Here is a 12,031-nt window from a genome sequence, read left to right as displayed (position 1 = left end):
ATATAGGTAGTCCTCAACAGTGCTTTTTTTGTAAAAAAAAAAAAAAAAAAAAGGTGCCGGAACTCAACACACATCATACAACCCGCCTTGCCTACCCTACAAGGTTCCATCCAAAAAAGGTGCCGGAACTCCGTTCTGGGTGTTCTGTGACAAAAAAAAAGCCCTGGTCCTCAATCTACAAGCACAATTGAGCCCAACATTTCCATTGCTAAGCAAGACAGTTGTTAAGTGAATTTTGCCCCATCTTACGACCTTTATTGCCACAGTGGCAATAAATGAATTGTTGCAGTTAAGTTAGTAACACGATTGGTCAGTGAATCCAGCTTCCTCATTGGGTTTGCTTGTGGAGAAGGTCGCAAAAGGTGATCCCGGGACATTGCAACCGTCATAAATACATGCCATGTTTTTAGTAATGGTTTAATGTTTCTGTTTTGCTTCTTCATCTTCAAATAAAACATATAAGGAATGGTTGCTGGAATTGGGTATGTCTAGTTTAATGAAGAGAAGGACGAGGGGGGACATGATAGCAGTGTTCCAGTATCTCAGGGGCTGCCACAAAGAAGAGGGAGTCAAGCTATTCTCCAAAGCCCCTGAAGGCAGGACAAGAAGCAATGGATGGAAATTAACCAAAGAGAGAAGCAACTTAGAACTAAGGAGAAATTTTCTGACAGTTAGAACAATTAACCAGTGGAACAACCTGCCTCTAGAAGTGGTGAATGCTCCAACACTGGAAGTTTCTAAGAAGACTGGACAGCCATTTGTCTGAAATGGTATAGGGTTTCCTGCCTAAGCAGGGGGTTGGACTAGATGACCTCCACGGTCTCTTCCAACTTATTCTTAATATTATGTTGCTGAAATTTAGTGAGCCAATATGGGTGGTCCAAGAGTCTCAGTAAAACAGGGAGTTGGTGCCCCTGATCTTCATCCTAGAGCAGTGGTTCTCAACCTTTTTAATGCCGCGACCCCAACCGGTCGTAAGTCGAGGACTAAACCGGTCGTAAGTCGAGGACTAAACCGGTCGTAAGTCGAGGACTACCCAACCGGTCGTACGTTGAGGACTTTCCCTGCCCGGGAGCGCCGTGCATGCGTGGTTCCGCCCCCTGCGCCAGCCGAGGCGTAGCTGGCAAGCGGCAGAGACGGAGCAGGCCGACCACCAGCTGGCCCAGCCCAAGAGAGGTAAGGCACCTGCCAGAAAAGGGGGAAAAAATGGCAGACAAAGAAAATGGCGGACAGCCTTGCTTGGCGACCCCCGTGAAATGGTCGATCGACCCCAAATGGGGTCCCGACCCACAGGTTGAGAACCACTGTCCTAGAGGAAGTCCAATATATAAATAATTTAAGAAATGAGATAGTTTCAGTTGCTTTTTTCTGCAACTCTCCCTCCCTCCTCTTACAAACAAAATGATTAATGTTAACCTTGTTTTCATAGTATTCTGAAAAAGAGGACAAGTATGAAGAGGAAATCAAGCTTCTGACTGACAAGCTGAAGGAGGTGAGTGAGGCCAGTGACCATGTTGGCTTGGAGATGGGAGGAGGGAAAGTGATGTCTGATCCGAGGTACAATCTTTTTCATTGCTTTAATGTCTGTTCTCAGGCTGAAACACGAGCTGAGTTTGCAGAGAGAACAGTTGCTAAACTGGAAAAGAGCATTGATGATTTGGAAGGTACGGGATAAAGCTTTTGAAACTTCGGGTGAAAAACTTTTAACAGGGCACTGTTTGCATAATTGCATGTCAGTGAATTGGCCTCTAGAAGTCTTTTTCCTGCCCTAGAGAGCTTTATGGCAATCTCACTTAGTATCTTGGTGCAATTTAACATAGCACCTGAGGATAAGAATAAGATTTAATTAAGTGTTCACATTTCTCACTTTGTCATGAATATGATTGGTTGGTCTTCGGGTGAGCAAAACTCATTCTTTGCAATTTGGGTAGCTTTTAGAATGTTTAAAAAACGATTATTGTAATAATTTCATTAAAGATCTAAGAGCTCAAAGTAGCATATATAATACTGGATAGGGGAGTGTAAAATCTTTTGAATTACAATTGTTTTGAAGGCAAAGAGCCCTCCAAGGTCAAAACAGATGTCCCAAATTTGAAATATCTCATTTTAATCACTTGGAAATGTTTTATGCTTGAAACAACCTTCTTTGGGGCCCAGACAAATCCAGGGTGATTATGATAGGCCAGTGTGAGCAGCTCAAATTAAAATGCTCTGAATATTGAATGTTTAATCTTTCCAACATTCCAACTTCCTTTTGCTGAAATCTTCATTTTCATGATCATCTTGCATTTCTATGTAAAGTATCTGTAGTGTTTCAATTTTTGTATTTAACATTCATTTCTTTCCCTTCCTTCTTCTCTTCCACTTCTCCTTGCTCTGTGGCAATGCCTCTGAACTTGCCTATGCGCCTGTTACTTCTGCATTTCACCCTGCCTCTCTCGCCACCCTTTGCCCTGCAGATGAGCTGTATGCTCAAAAGTTGAAATACAAGGCCATCAGCGAGGAATTGGACCACGCACTCAATGATATGACTTCTTTGTAGATAAATACAATGGGGCTTCCTGTCCTGCTGGGTGTTTCTACTGAGCAGCTTCTGCTTTCTTTGCCTCTGTGTGCTTTCACAAGCCTTTCTCTGTAAAAACTGCACTGCAATTAAATACATATATATATATATATATTTCAAGAATCTTTTCTCATTTGCTGTCTTTCTCTGTTTATGAAGTACAAGGCATTTGTTCCTTGTTTCCTGTATAAAATGATAGTCCCTTTAAGTTTAGCTTGAACACTGATTCAACAGAACAGTTCAGAGTTGGAGATTATTTATGTAACTTTCTCCTGAAAATAAAATTTTGATTTTCCATTTGATTTCTGGAAATTTCTGGAAATCACCAATGAAATCAGGCCATTTTGTGGGAAACTCAATCTGGAGTTTTCCTTTTTTGGGTATAAAATCTATCTCCAGCTACAGTAATTCTTACCTTGAGGAGTGGGTTGGGCTTTGATGATCTTTGACCACACTTACAACTGTGACTCTTAAATCTTTCACTAATCCAGTTCCTGTAATAGAGGGTTGGGGCACCTTTGCTCCTCCGGATGTTGGAGAGCCAGACTTCCTGGGTGTTGCTTACATAAATCTCATCATCCCAGAACAGGTTTCTCTCCTTCGGCTGGCCTTTGGGATGAATGTATCAGGCACAAGAATAACATTAAGATCAAGGGAAGAGGTGTAATTGAAGGAACATAGGAAGGCAACTAAAATTGGAATGTGAAATTAGAACCAATCCTATTCTTTGAGATTGTTTTTTTCTTAATATTTTTTTTCCCATTCTCACCAGAAAAAGTTGCCCTAGCAAAAGAAGAGAATTTGACTCTGCACCGAACGCTGGATCAAACCCTCTGTGAACTGGGCAGCATATAAATCTGTGGGGGAAGCACCCAGATTTGGAAGGTCAAGAAAAAAAAAAACCCTGACAGTCATGTTTGGATTGGCAGCTTCTTTTTCTGAACCCACTTTTCTTTTCTTTTCTTTCACATTCTGCAAAGAGCAAATATGGGACCAAATCTTTTCTCCCCCACCCTGAAATATTAAGGCTTTAGGCACAAACTGAATGTAGGCTTCTGTTCTTACCCTGTCTTATATGACAAGCACATTGCGAAACTGGAAAAGTTGTCTTTTTTAATCTTTTTTTTTTTTTGTACGTTGGTCCTTCCAAGGTGCTAGGCCCATCCAGTACTGGAAACACACATTCCATATGATGTGTTCTGCAGAAAATTGCTTTTCATGGCAGTTTGCAACACAAAACACATTTGCCCTGTGTGTGAATCTGGATGGATCCTCTGTGGTAGTCTCATGTCCTTGGTTTCTGTTAAAACAGTGCCAAAGAATCTTTTCTGCCTTAGATTCTTGGGTATTAATGTGAATAAGGGAAATCTCCTTGCAAAAATGTAACAAAAGACAAAGTAGCCTGCACATTCCTTAGGCAGCTCAAGGCTGGAAACACAATTCTATCAGCACAACTGGAAAAGGGGGAATTCTCTCCCCACTCCACCTCCAATCCTTGCAAAAGCCTTCCAAATCTCCTCCAGAGCAGATAGGGAACAAGGGCATAGTAAGGGGAAGGGCAGGGCTGGACTGTTCTCTTGGACACATGGGCTTTAATTCGCATAGCACTGGATTCCACTGCGGGTGCCTTAATTATAAAGGCTGCAACTGTTTTTCTAGTTTAGACCAATGTTCTAAATAATGTCCTTTTTGGTTCATCTCCTTGAAGATTTGAGATGCAGGGGAAAAAACCCCCACATTTTCCTGTTGGTCTACTTCCTTGTGCTCTGATAGGAAAAGAGTTGCTTGTGGTTTTTTTTTACTTCTGTATTTATTCAATTTTGCAAGGTGGGGGAAAATTGCCAAATCAATCTGTATTAAAACTTTCTGACTCCTGTAAGAGAACCCTGTAACATGATTTTTGATCTAATAATAATTTTTTTAAAGTACATATTCCTTGGTGTGGCATTCTTAAATAAATAGAAAAATGACAGCTGATGATGAAAGCCGTGTTGATAAATGAGATGGAAGAGAAAAAGGATGGAAACGGTGTCTGGTGTGAGGTTTCAGCTGCTGAACAGACCAATAAGGGCAGGGGAAGAGTGTGAAATGGTGTGTTTGACAACTGGCTTTTGAGCTATATGGCTTCGGTGGCTAAAATTAGAACCTAGTATTGAATCTGAAAAAGGCATATTTAAAATGTGTGTAGCTTCAGGTAGTAACTGGCAGAACTATTTTGTAGCAATTGGCATAATCTTTGCTTTGCAATAGCAGAACTATACAGAATGTGTGAAAATACTGAAGACACTACAGATAATCCTTGACTTACAACAACTGAGCAGAAATTTTCTGTTACTAAACAAGACAACTTAAGTGAATTTTGCCCCAATTTTGCCACAGTTGTTAAGTTAGTAATCAGGTTGTTAAATGAACCTGGCTTCCCCATTGACTTTGCTTGACAGGTTGCAAAAGGTGATCACAGGACCCCAGGACACTGAAAGAACGGTGTGCTTTAGGGGCGATGCCCAAAAATTTACAAGAGGTGCCTGGAAACTCAAACAGCAAAAAGGCCGTTTCCGCTGCAATAACAATTCTGGGCCACTCCCAAGTTCAACCTTTTAGAATAGAGAACCTCACATCTAAAACAGCTTACACACCAAATTTCAATTAGAATATCTATTATTGCCTTTGTTTTAATTTGTCCTATCCATTACCTCACAGCAGATAATCAACAATCCAGGACCACCATCAGAGAATCAGATATGTGCAACTGTGATCCATCTCGAACTACTGAAAGGATTAGACTTTTAAGTAAAATGCACAAAATTAGTGCAAGACATTAAGTGGGGGGGGGGACAAGGGAGTAGATAAGTCCTATTTGAAAGTCAGGCTGACAACTTTCAGATCCGCCCGAAGTTTTTTCATACTGCATTATGATGCATGGTTTAAAACTGCACCACTTGGGACACTGCTGAAGTGAGAATGCAACACACAAAGTAGGTGTGTCTATTCTTAGGAGAAGGAAGGGCTGCTTTAAAGTATTACAAGTATAACTTTCACGTTTTTGCAGCCCCTACGTGGTGCACAACCCTAACACACTTCTACACCTTATGCCGAGAAGAAAATCCTACATGGATTTGAGTCTAAAAACAACTGAACAGACTTGAGTCTAAAATCAACTGAAGGAAGATAGAACATTAAGATCGTAACAGTTCACAAAAACTACAAAATATCTCACATACATTTGCTGAGATATAATCTGGGTTTACAGTACCTTCCATTTGTGTCCCTTTCCGGAGCTTAGGTTTAAAATTAAATATTGATGCTATAAAACCAAAATGATTATCCTGTCATCCTTGTACATGGAAGGAGGATTCAAATGGGTAAGAATTAAAACAATATTGCTGCTGGTTTTAGTCAACCCATTTAGTTTCAATATCACCTTTTTGCAGTGGTATTAAACTTTCAATATGGTATAGGCACACTCTTTATAATCAAACTATGTGATTTTAATTAGTTTATTTAAACAAATTTTCATCATTATAAGTAAATCACAATTTAGAGAATACGGTGGTCCTTCCAGTAGATGAAGCTGGGAGTCATTAGAATTGTTTTACAATTACTATTTCTTCAGAAATGATGAGATTGTATACCAAGAAGATGGTAGAGCCATTGAATTGGGGTGTTCAGAAATGATGGAAATATGCTGGATGAATGCTTTGGCTGATATAATTATTCCCTTTGCTGCATTGTAAAAGTATAAGTAAATGCAATCAAGTCAGAAAAGCAATACACAAGAGTAATTCTCCCACCCCAAGCATTTAAATTGTCCTCCTTGAGCTGTTTTTCAGCAACAGTATTTGCATAAATCCTAAGTTTTATATATGTCTGATCTTGTCTATAATTAGCCAAGGATTAATTTGTCCTTAAATGTGCAACAATAAAACAGAAATAACTTAAACAGCTTAAACAGCTAACTGCCAGTTACTTGAAGTAATAGGTGCCGTGTGTCTCTTTCAAAGCAAGTTTCATCAAGAAAAGGAAGTTACAAGAAAACAGCAAGTCTGCCAAATGCGTTGCAGCTCAACACCTCTGTCTGTCCTCACTTCAGAAACAAGGATTTTATAAGAAGAAAATGTTGATGGGAAAGATGCTCATTTAGTCCAGCTGACTTTGGGGATGTCATAATGCTCAGTCAGAGTATCCAAGTGCCTATTAAAATCCTAAGAAAGAAAAGAATATTAGTTGGAAACAAGAACTCATTTACAAATATAGAGTACAAATATCCAGAGTTGGCAAATATCTATTTGAATAAATTTCATCGTCAATACCAAAACTCCCTCTGATTTCAGTGAATCTAGCTTGTATGTATTCAATCTACATTAATCCAAAATAAGAAACCTTAAATATATTAGACACAGTTTTTATAACAGCCTAATCACAAGGATACACATTTGGAAGTGAGGAGGAAAGAGCTCAGAAAATAGCGTTGATGCTATGTGTAAACTGGCACCGGGAGAGATCCAACAGGCATCTAATAATGAGCATGTAATTACAGGAAGGAAGTTACATGTCTTATTGAACCATCCTGAGGATCCCTGGCATGAAATGAAGGGATTGAGAATTGATGTTTGCCCCAACTCTACTAAACAACTTGTCTTTGTCTCCTCTTGCAAAATTAGGTAGGGCCTTTCTTAAATATTTGGAAGGTGGTTAAGAACTGCTCTTCTGCTGGGAGTTCAAGGAGGAAAAGGGGATACAGGTAGTTCTCGATTTAACAATCACAATTGGGACTGGAATTTCAGTCCCTAAGTGATATATCGTTAAACAGTCATCATGTGACCAGACCAAATTTAATTAACATTTTTACCATTGTTGTTAAGCAAATTGGTCATTATGGCTTCCCCAATTGATTGCTCCCCAATTGATCCGTGACTGCAACACATTGCAACCGTTGTAAATGTGAGCCAGTTGCCAAATGCCTGAATTGTGATCATGTGACTGCTGGGTGGTGTCATAGTTTTATCTTTGAGGATGGGTCATAAATTACTTACCCAGGCTGTCATAACTTTGAACCATTGTTAAACGGTTGTAAGTTGAGGACTACCTGTACAATGGGGCAGTTGTATCTCATGTCAGTTTTTATTTGTATGATTTTTATTGCTTGTTTTGAATTGTTTTAATAATTGTGGATTTGGATTATGAAACTATGAGTACTTTGATTGGGGTCGCATACAAAATTTAGTAAATAAATACATTTCAAAAGGAATAGATCAGATGAAATGGACGGAGGAGCAATGGTATTAAATGAAAGTGCACATCTGTTTAGAGATCCAGCTATCTGAGCACAAGGCTCCAGACAAGGACACTGAGTAAAAATACAAGGAAAAGTATAATAATATATTCTATGGGAGTGCGCTATAGACAACAGAAAATTTAAATAATGCCTGTTGACCAGTTTAGAAAACTTTCAGGAAAGAAAAACATGGGAGATTCAACTGCCCACACTCCATATAATTAAAACTGCAAAGTACCCAAGATTATTCAGTTTTCTGACTTTCATTTTCCAGGAGGTCAAAAACAAAGGGATTAGCCTTCCTAGATCTGATCCTAACCGGAAGGGTAAAGATAGCTGAAGATGTGCATTCTTCAAAAATGTGACAAACCTTTATAGGGTGGGATAGATAGATGATGGGTTTAAATTATTTCATTTTAAAACAGACATTAATTGGACATCAGTTCCTAACAGTAAAAGCTGTTCAATATATTGTACACCACCCAGAGCAACTCTCTGAGGGAGATGGGGTGTGTGCGTTAAAAAATATAAATATAAAAAAAGATTTAAAATATATATAAATAATGAGACAGATCGCCTAAGATGGATTCTCTTTATCTAGAGATGTTTTTAAAAAATAGCCATTTTTAAGGAATACTGTAGAAGTACAATCCTGAATGGAGTGGATAATCTCAAAGGTCTTTCTTATTCTGTGTTTTCTCTAATGACTAATGACCAAGAAAGAATTGCCTGCCAGAGAAATCACTTAGGCTGTTCTATAATATAGGAGGATATGAGGGGAGATTGAGGGAGAAAATCGATTAACCTTCTTTTGCAAATAGCTTAGGTTTAAGAGCAGTATAAGGTATAAGAGATAACATTTTAAGTCTACATCTATCCAAATAGGAACGTTTTCATCCATATTTTCTCCTCCTTAGAGGCATCTTAGGTTGGGTGATATAGACTGCTAAACCATAACATAAGTTTATTTTTATGCAGGAACATGTAGCTCAAAAAGCAAGAGCTTACCTCTACTCTCTGCTTGTGGGTTTTGGATGCTTTTTTCAAGATTCGTTCTATTTGCTACAGAATAAAAAGAGAGTACTGGTTATTGTTACTCTGCCAAGGAACATTTTTGCCCTTGATGACTTTCCACTTCACCCAAACTCTCTTTAGTGGCCCTTTTTCTCTTAAGACACTCACCCGCTTTTCCTGCATTTTTTCATAGGCCAGCTGTGCTGGAGTACGTTTGTCCAACGCCCGTGTCTTTTCCTCTTCTTCCTCCTGCTTCTTGCTGCTCACAATCTGGTCTACAATCTTGCTTCTTTCTTTATCTTTCTTCTTCTTTCTAAAAAAACAAAAAAAAAGACCACTGAGATAAAGCCCATTGTAAGTAAAATTCTTTCATAAAGCACGATAGGAAAAATAAGACAACTTTCTACATCTTCACCCATACTCTTAAGTTTTTAATTTGGATTTTCTTGTTAGAGAAAAGGGCAAACTGGAACATGGCACAAAGAATCAAGCCTGGGGATAAGGTCTTTAGAGTAGAGATGGGGATTTTAAAACACTTTGCTAATTATGAATCATATCTCCACTTCTTAATTTCGGGGAGCGGAATCAAGCATTGTCAATTTATAAACTCCACCAACTTTTCAAACGCGTCGCCTCTTTGCCCTTTTAACGTGTGGGTGACATACAAAAGACCAAGTCTTTCCAACAGTGAGCCTTTTCTTTTGAGGCAGCCTCGCCTTGGCTTTCCCAGAGCTTTTACAACAGCAACAGCCAAATTAATCACTCCTCCTTCTCTTGTTGTGGTCGTGAGGCCTCTTTGTTTTCTTACAGATGACCAAAGCTAGAAATTAGATTTTATTATTTCTTTTTGGCGATCGGCAAAAGAAGCCCCGCCTCCCCAAAAGAATGGGGTGAGTGTAGGACTATTAAAAACAAGATGAAGGCTGAACAAAACCGGCGTCTCCGCGGCCGCCTCTCTTATCAAATGTCTGCCTGGGGAGGCTCCCCTCACCGTTTCCCCGCAGACCCTCCGCCGGTGTCCCCCTTCAGACGCAGAGCGCCTCGCTGGACAGGTTCGTACTCCGACATAACCCCCGTTTCTTTCAGCACGTCAACGTTTCCCCTTCCTCCCCCCCCCCCTCTCTCTGGGGCTGTGAGGACAGGTCCACGAAAGTAGTTCCGGGTTAAACGAACCAAACAACAAGAAACCTCGGAACGAGTAAACGGGCGGATCCCTAAAATAAAGGAACGGCAGTTTTTTTTTTTTTTACCCATAGAGAGTTAAATGCTAGAGCGGTTCCAGGAACGAATTACTGAAGATTCATAGAAGGTTGTACTATTTGGAATGTTAAGGGAAGCAAAAGGGAAACGTAGTCGGAGCTGCGAGCAAGCCAGAGGGAATGTTTTTCCTGAGATACGTACATTTAGGGAGCCCCAGCTTCGGAAGTGAACTACACTGCAGGGTTGTCATAAGACGCTTGCCCTCACGTCCCCTCTATCATTGCAGGGCACATTGCAGTTCATTTTGTTTTTCCTCAAAAGGTTCTCTCATATCATTCTCATCATAGGCTGGGGAGGAAGATTTTAGACTGATAGTGACCGGCGCAAAGTCACTTTAGTGAACTTCATGGCTAAGTGGGGACCTGAATTTGGTCTCCAAATGAAACACTTGAACTGCAATCATGAATGTAAACTCCACCGTTGGTTGCTATTGTCTTTGAAAGAAATGCAAGGTCCAGTAAGAACCACCATTGCTGGGACCTGGTGCAGCTGACAGATATTTGGTCTTCGGTAGTTCTTGCTGACAGATATTTGGTCTTCGGTCTTGATCAAGCTCTTGTTGAATGCTTCCAGAGACTTGAATCTCCTTGTGTTCAGGAAACAAGACTAAATTAGCAAATGTGCTGCAGGATAGCCAGATCTAGCAAATGGAAGGGAAAACGATAATCTTGGTAACTGAACTGCCTGCTGGACTGAAAGAACTGAGAAAAAAGTATAAAGAGATAAAAGAAAAAGATATTATTTTGCATTAAGATTTTGAGATGTATGTATTTTTAGCTTTAGTTTCCCAAAAGCAGAGATTAAAAATTTACATTTCCAAGTCCTTTTGAGATAAATTTAAGTCCAGCTTTTGGTATCAACTTTAGCGGAGATGGGAAGGATCTCTAGGTGTGTACTGTATATGCTTGCTCTATCAAAGATTTTAGACAATAAGCTGAATCTTTGCTTGTAACCTTTGTCTTTGTTATTATAAGGTAATAGATTGGAATCCTTTCTTTCATCCTATTTTTTGTTTAGGTTGGGCAGGAAAGAGTTTGAAGGTTTCAAGTTGACTTGACTACCCAGTCTGTAACATCTAGGTGCTGAGTTCTTGAAAGGGGCAGTATCAGCCAATGCAGGTTTGATGAATATGTGAAAAGGCTAGTCATATTGTACACGGTTGTGTCTATTTTGGCTGTATCCTATATTCACATTATATGGAATGTAGTGAACTGTTTCATTTGGCTGAGCTTCTTCAGTTTTGTGACTTAAGCTTAAGCTTGTTTGACAATTCTATCAGGGAAGTGCAGCTATCATATACCCTTGACCAAAGATTGGTACACTTCTTCTACCTGGGATGGTTCTCCTCTTCCATTAAATGCACAGCTTTGGGAAGGATGCATATGGAGTGATGAGGGAGGAAGGCAACACCCACATAGTTAGCCAGATCAGCCAATCAACCCTGGCCATCAGTGGGGTGACAGATGTTGTGGTCATATCACCCTCATGTCCATTTGTGACTCCCTTTAGTGGAAAGGTTGTGCTGGTGAGACAAGTATTTCATGACTTGGTTCTCACACTACATATAACCAGGGCTTTTTTTCTCATAGAACGCCCAGAACAGAGTTCCGGCACCTTTTTTGGATGGAACCTTGTAGGGTAGGGAAGGCGGGTTGTATGACGTGGGTGAGTTCCGGCACCTTTTTTTTTTTTTTAGAAAAAAAGCACTGCATATAACTAAGTCAGTTAAAAGCCTAATAGCTACATTGGTGGCTTTAAGTATTGTGCAATACCCTCCCCTCATTGATGAATAATCATGTGAGAGATACATATAATTCTTGAGTATAATTCATATCTTCTCCTTCATAGAAGGAAATGGATTCATTCCTGGCTATACCTCCCCAAAATAGTCCTGATCTTTGGACCAGCTTTCCCCACAT

At 39.8% G+C, this 12,031-nt stretch overlaps 2 protein-coding genes across 5 annotated transcripts in view; one reads left to right on the top strand and one right to left on the bottom strand.

The window, feature by feature from the left end:
* The window catches only part of TPM4 (tropomyosin 4), a 24,528-nt gene extending 20,037 nt beyond the window's left edge, over positions 1 to 4,491 (top strand). For 2 of the 4 annotated variants that reach the window (XM_015809970.1, XM_015809969.1), the window contains 3 exons: positions 1,430 to 1,492; positions 1,595 to 1,664; positions 3,336 to 4,491. In XM_015809970.1, coding sequence (XP_015665456.1) covers positions 1,430 to 1,492; positions 1,595 to 1,664; positions 3,336 to 3,418 — 216 coding nt within the window. In that variant the 3' untranslated portion in view covers positions 3,419 to 4,491. Of the gene's footprint in view, positions 1 to 1,429; positions 1,493 to 1,594; positions 1,665 to 2,459; positions 2,665 to 3,335 lie in introns of those variants that run through there. The other 2 variants (XM_015809968.1, XM_015809971.1) reach the window with 1 other exon arrangement.
* Positions 4,492 to 6,044: 1,553 nt separating this feature from the next.
* FAM32A (family with sequence similarity 32 member A) lies at positions 6,045 to 9,962 on the bottom strand. Its single transcript, XM_015809966.1, has 4 exons — positions 9,844 to 9,962; positions 9,021 to 9,165; positions 8,847 to 8,900; positions 6,045 to 6,765 (listed from the first exon to the last, which is right to left on the bottom strand). Exons 1-4 carry the CDS (start codon positions 9,918 to 9,920, stop codon positions 6,697 to 6,699), a joined length of 345 nt encoding a protein of 114 aa, XP_015665452.1. The 5' UTR covers positions 9,921 to 9,962; the 3' UTR covers positions 6,045 to 6,696.
* Between the last annotated feature and the right edge of the window lie 2,069 nt (positions 9,963 to 12,031).

Source organism: Protobothrops mucrosquamatus, unplaced genomic scaffold (assembly GCF_001527695.2).
Source record: "Protobothrops mucrosquamatus isolate PMUCROS unplaced genomic scaffold, P.Mucros_1.0 scaffold6, whole genome shotgun sequence".
NCBI lineage: Eukaryota > Metazoa > Chordata > Lepidosauria > Squamata > Viperidae > Protobothrops > Protobothrops mucrosquamatus.
Note: the sequence above shows the minus strand (reverse complement) of the source record. Positions and strands in the feature narration are given on the sequence as shown.

What these genes read in the sequence shown, in the direction of transcription:
- FAM32A (XM_015809966.1), bottom strand. Translation starts at nt 9,920, where the DNA reads ATGTCGGAGTACGAACCTGTCCAGCGAGGCGCTCTGCGTCTGAAGGGG. An exon ending in AAAAAATGCAGGAAAAGCGG is followed by an intron (nt 8,901 to 9,020) that starts GTGAGTGTCTTA and finishes TTTATTCTGTAG; the next exon opens with CAAATAGAACGAATCTTGAA. An exon ending in CCCACAAGCAGAGAGTAGAG is followed by an intron (nt 6,766 to 8,846) that starts GTAAGCTCTTGC and finishes TTTCTTTCTTAG; the next exon opens with GATTTTAATAGGCACTTGGA.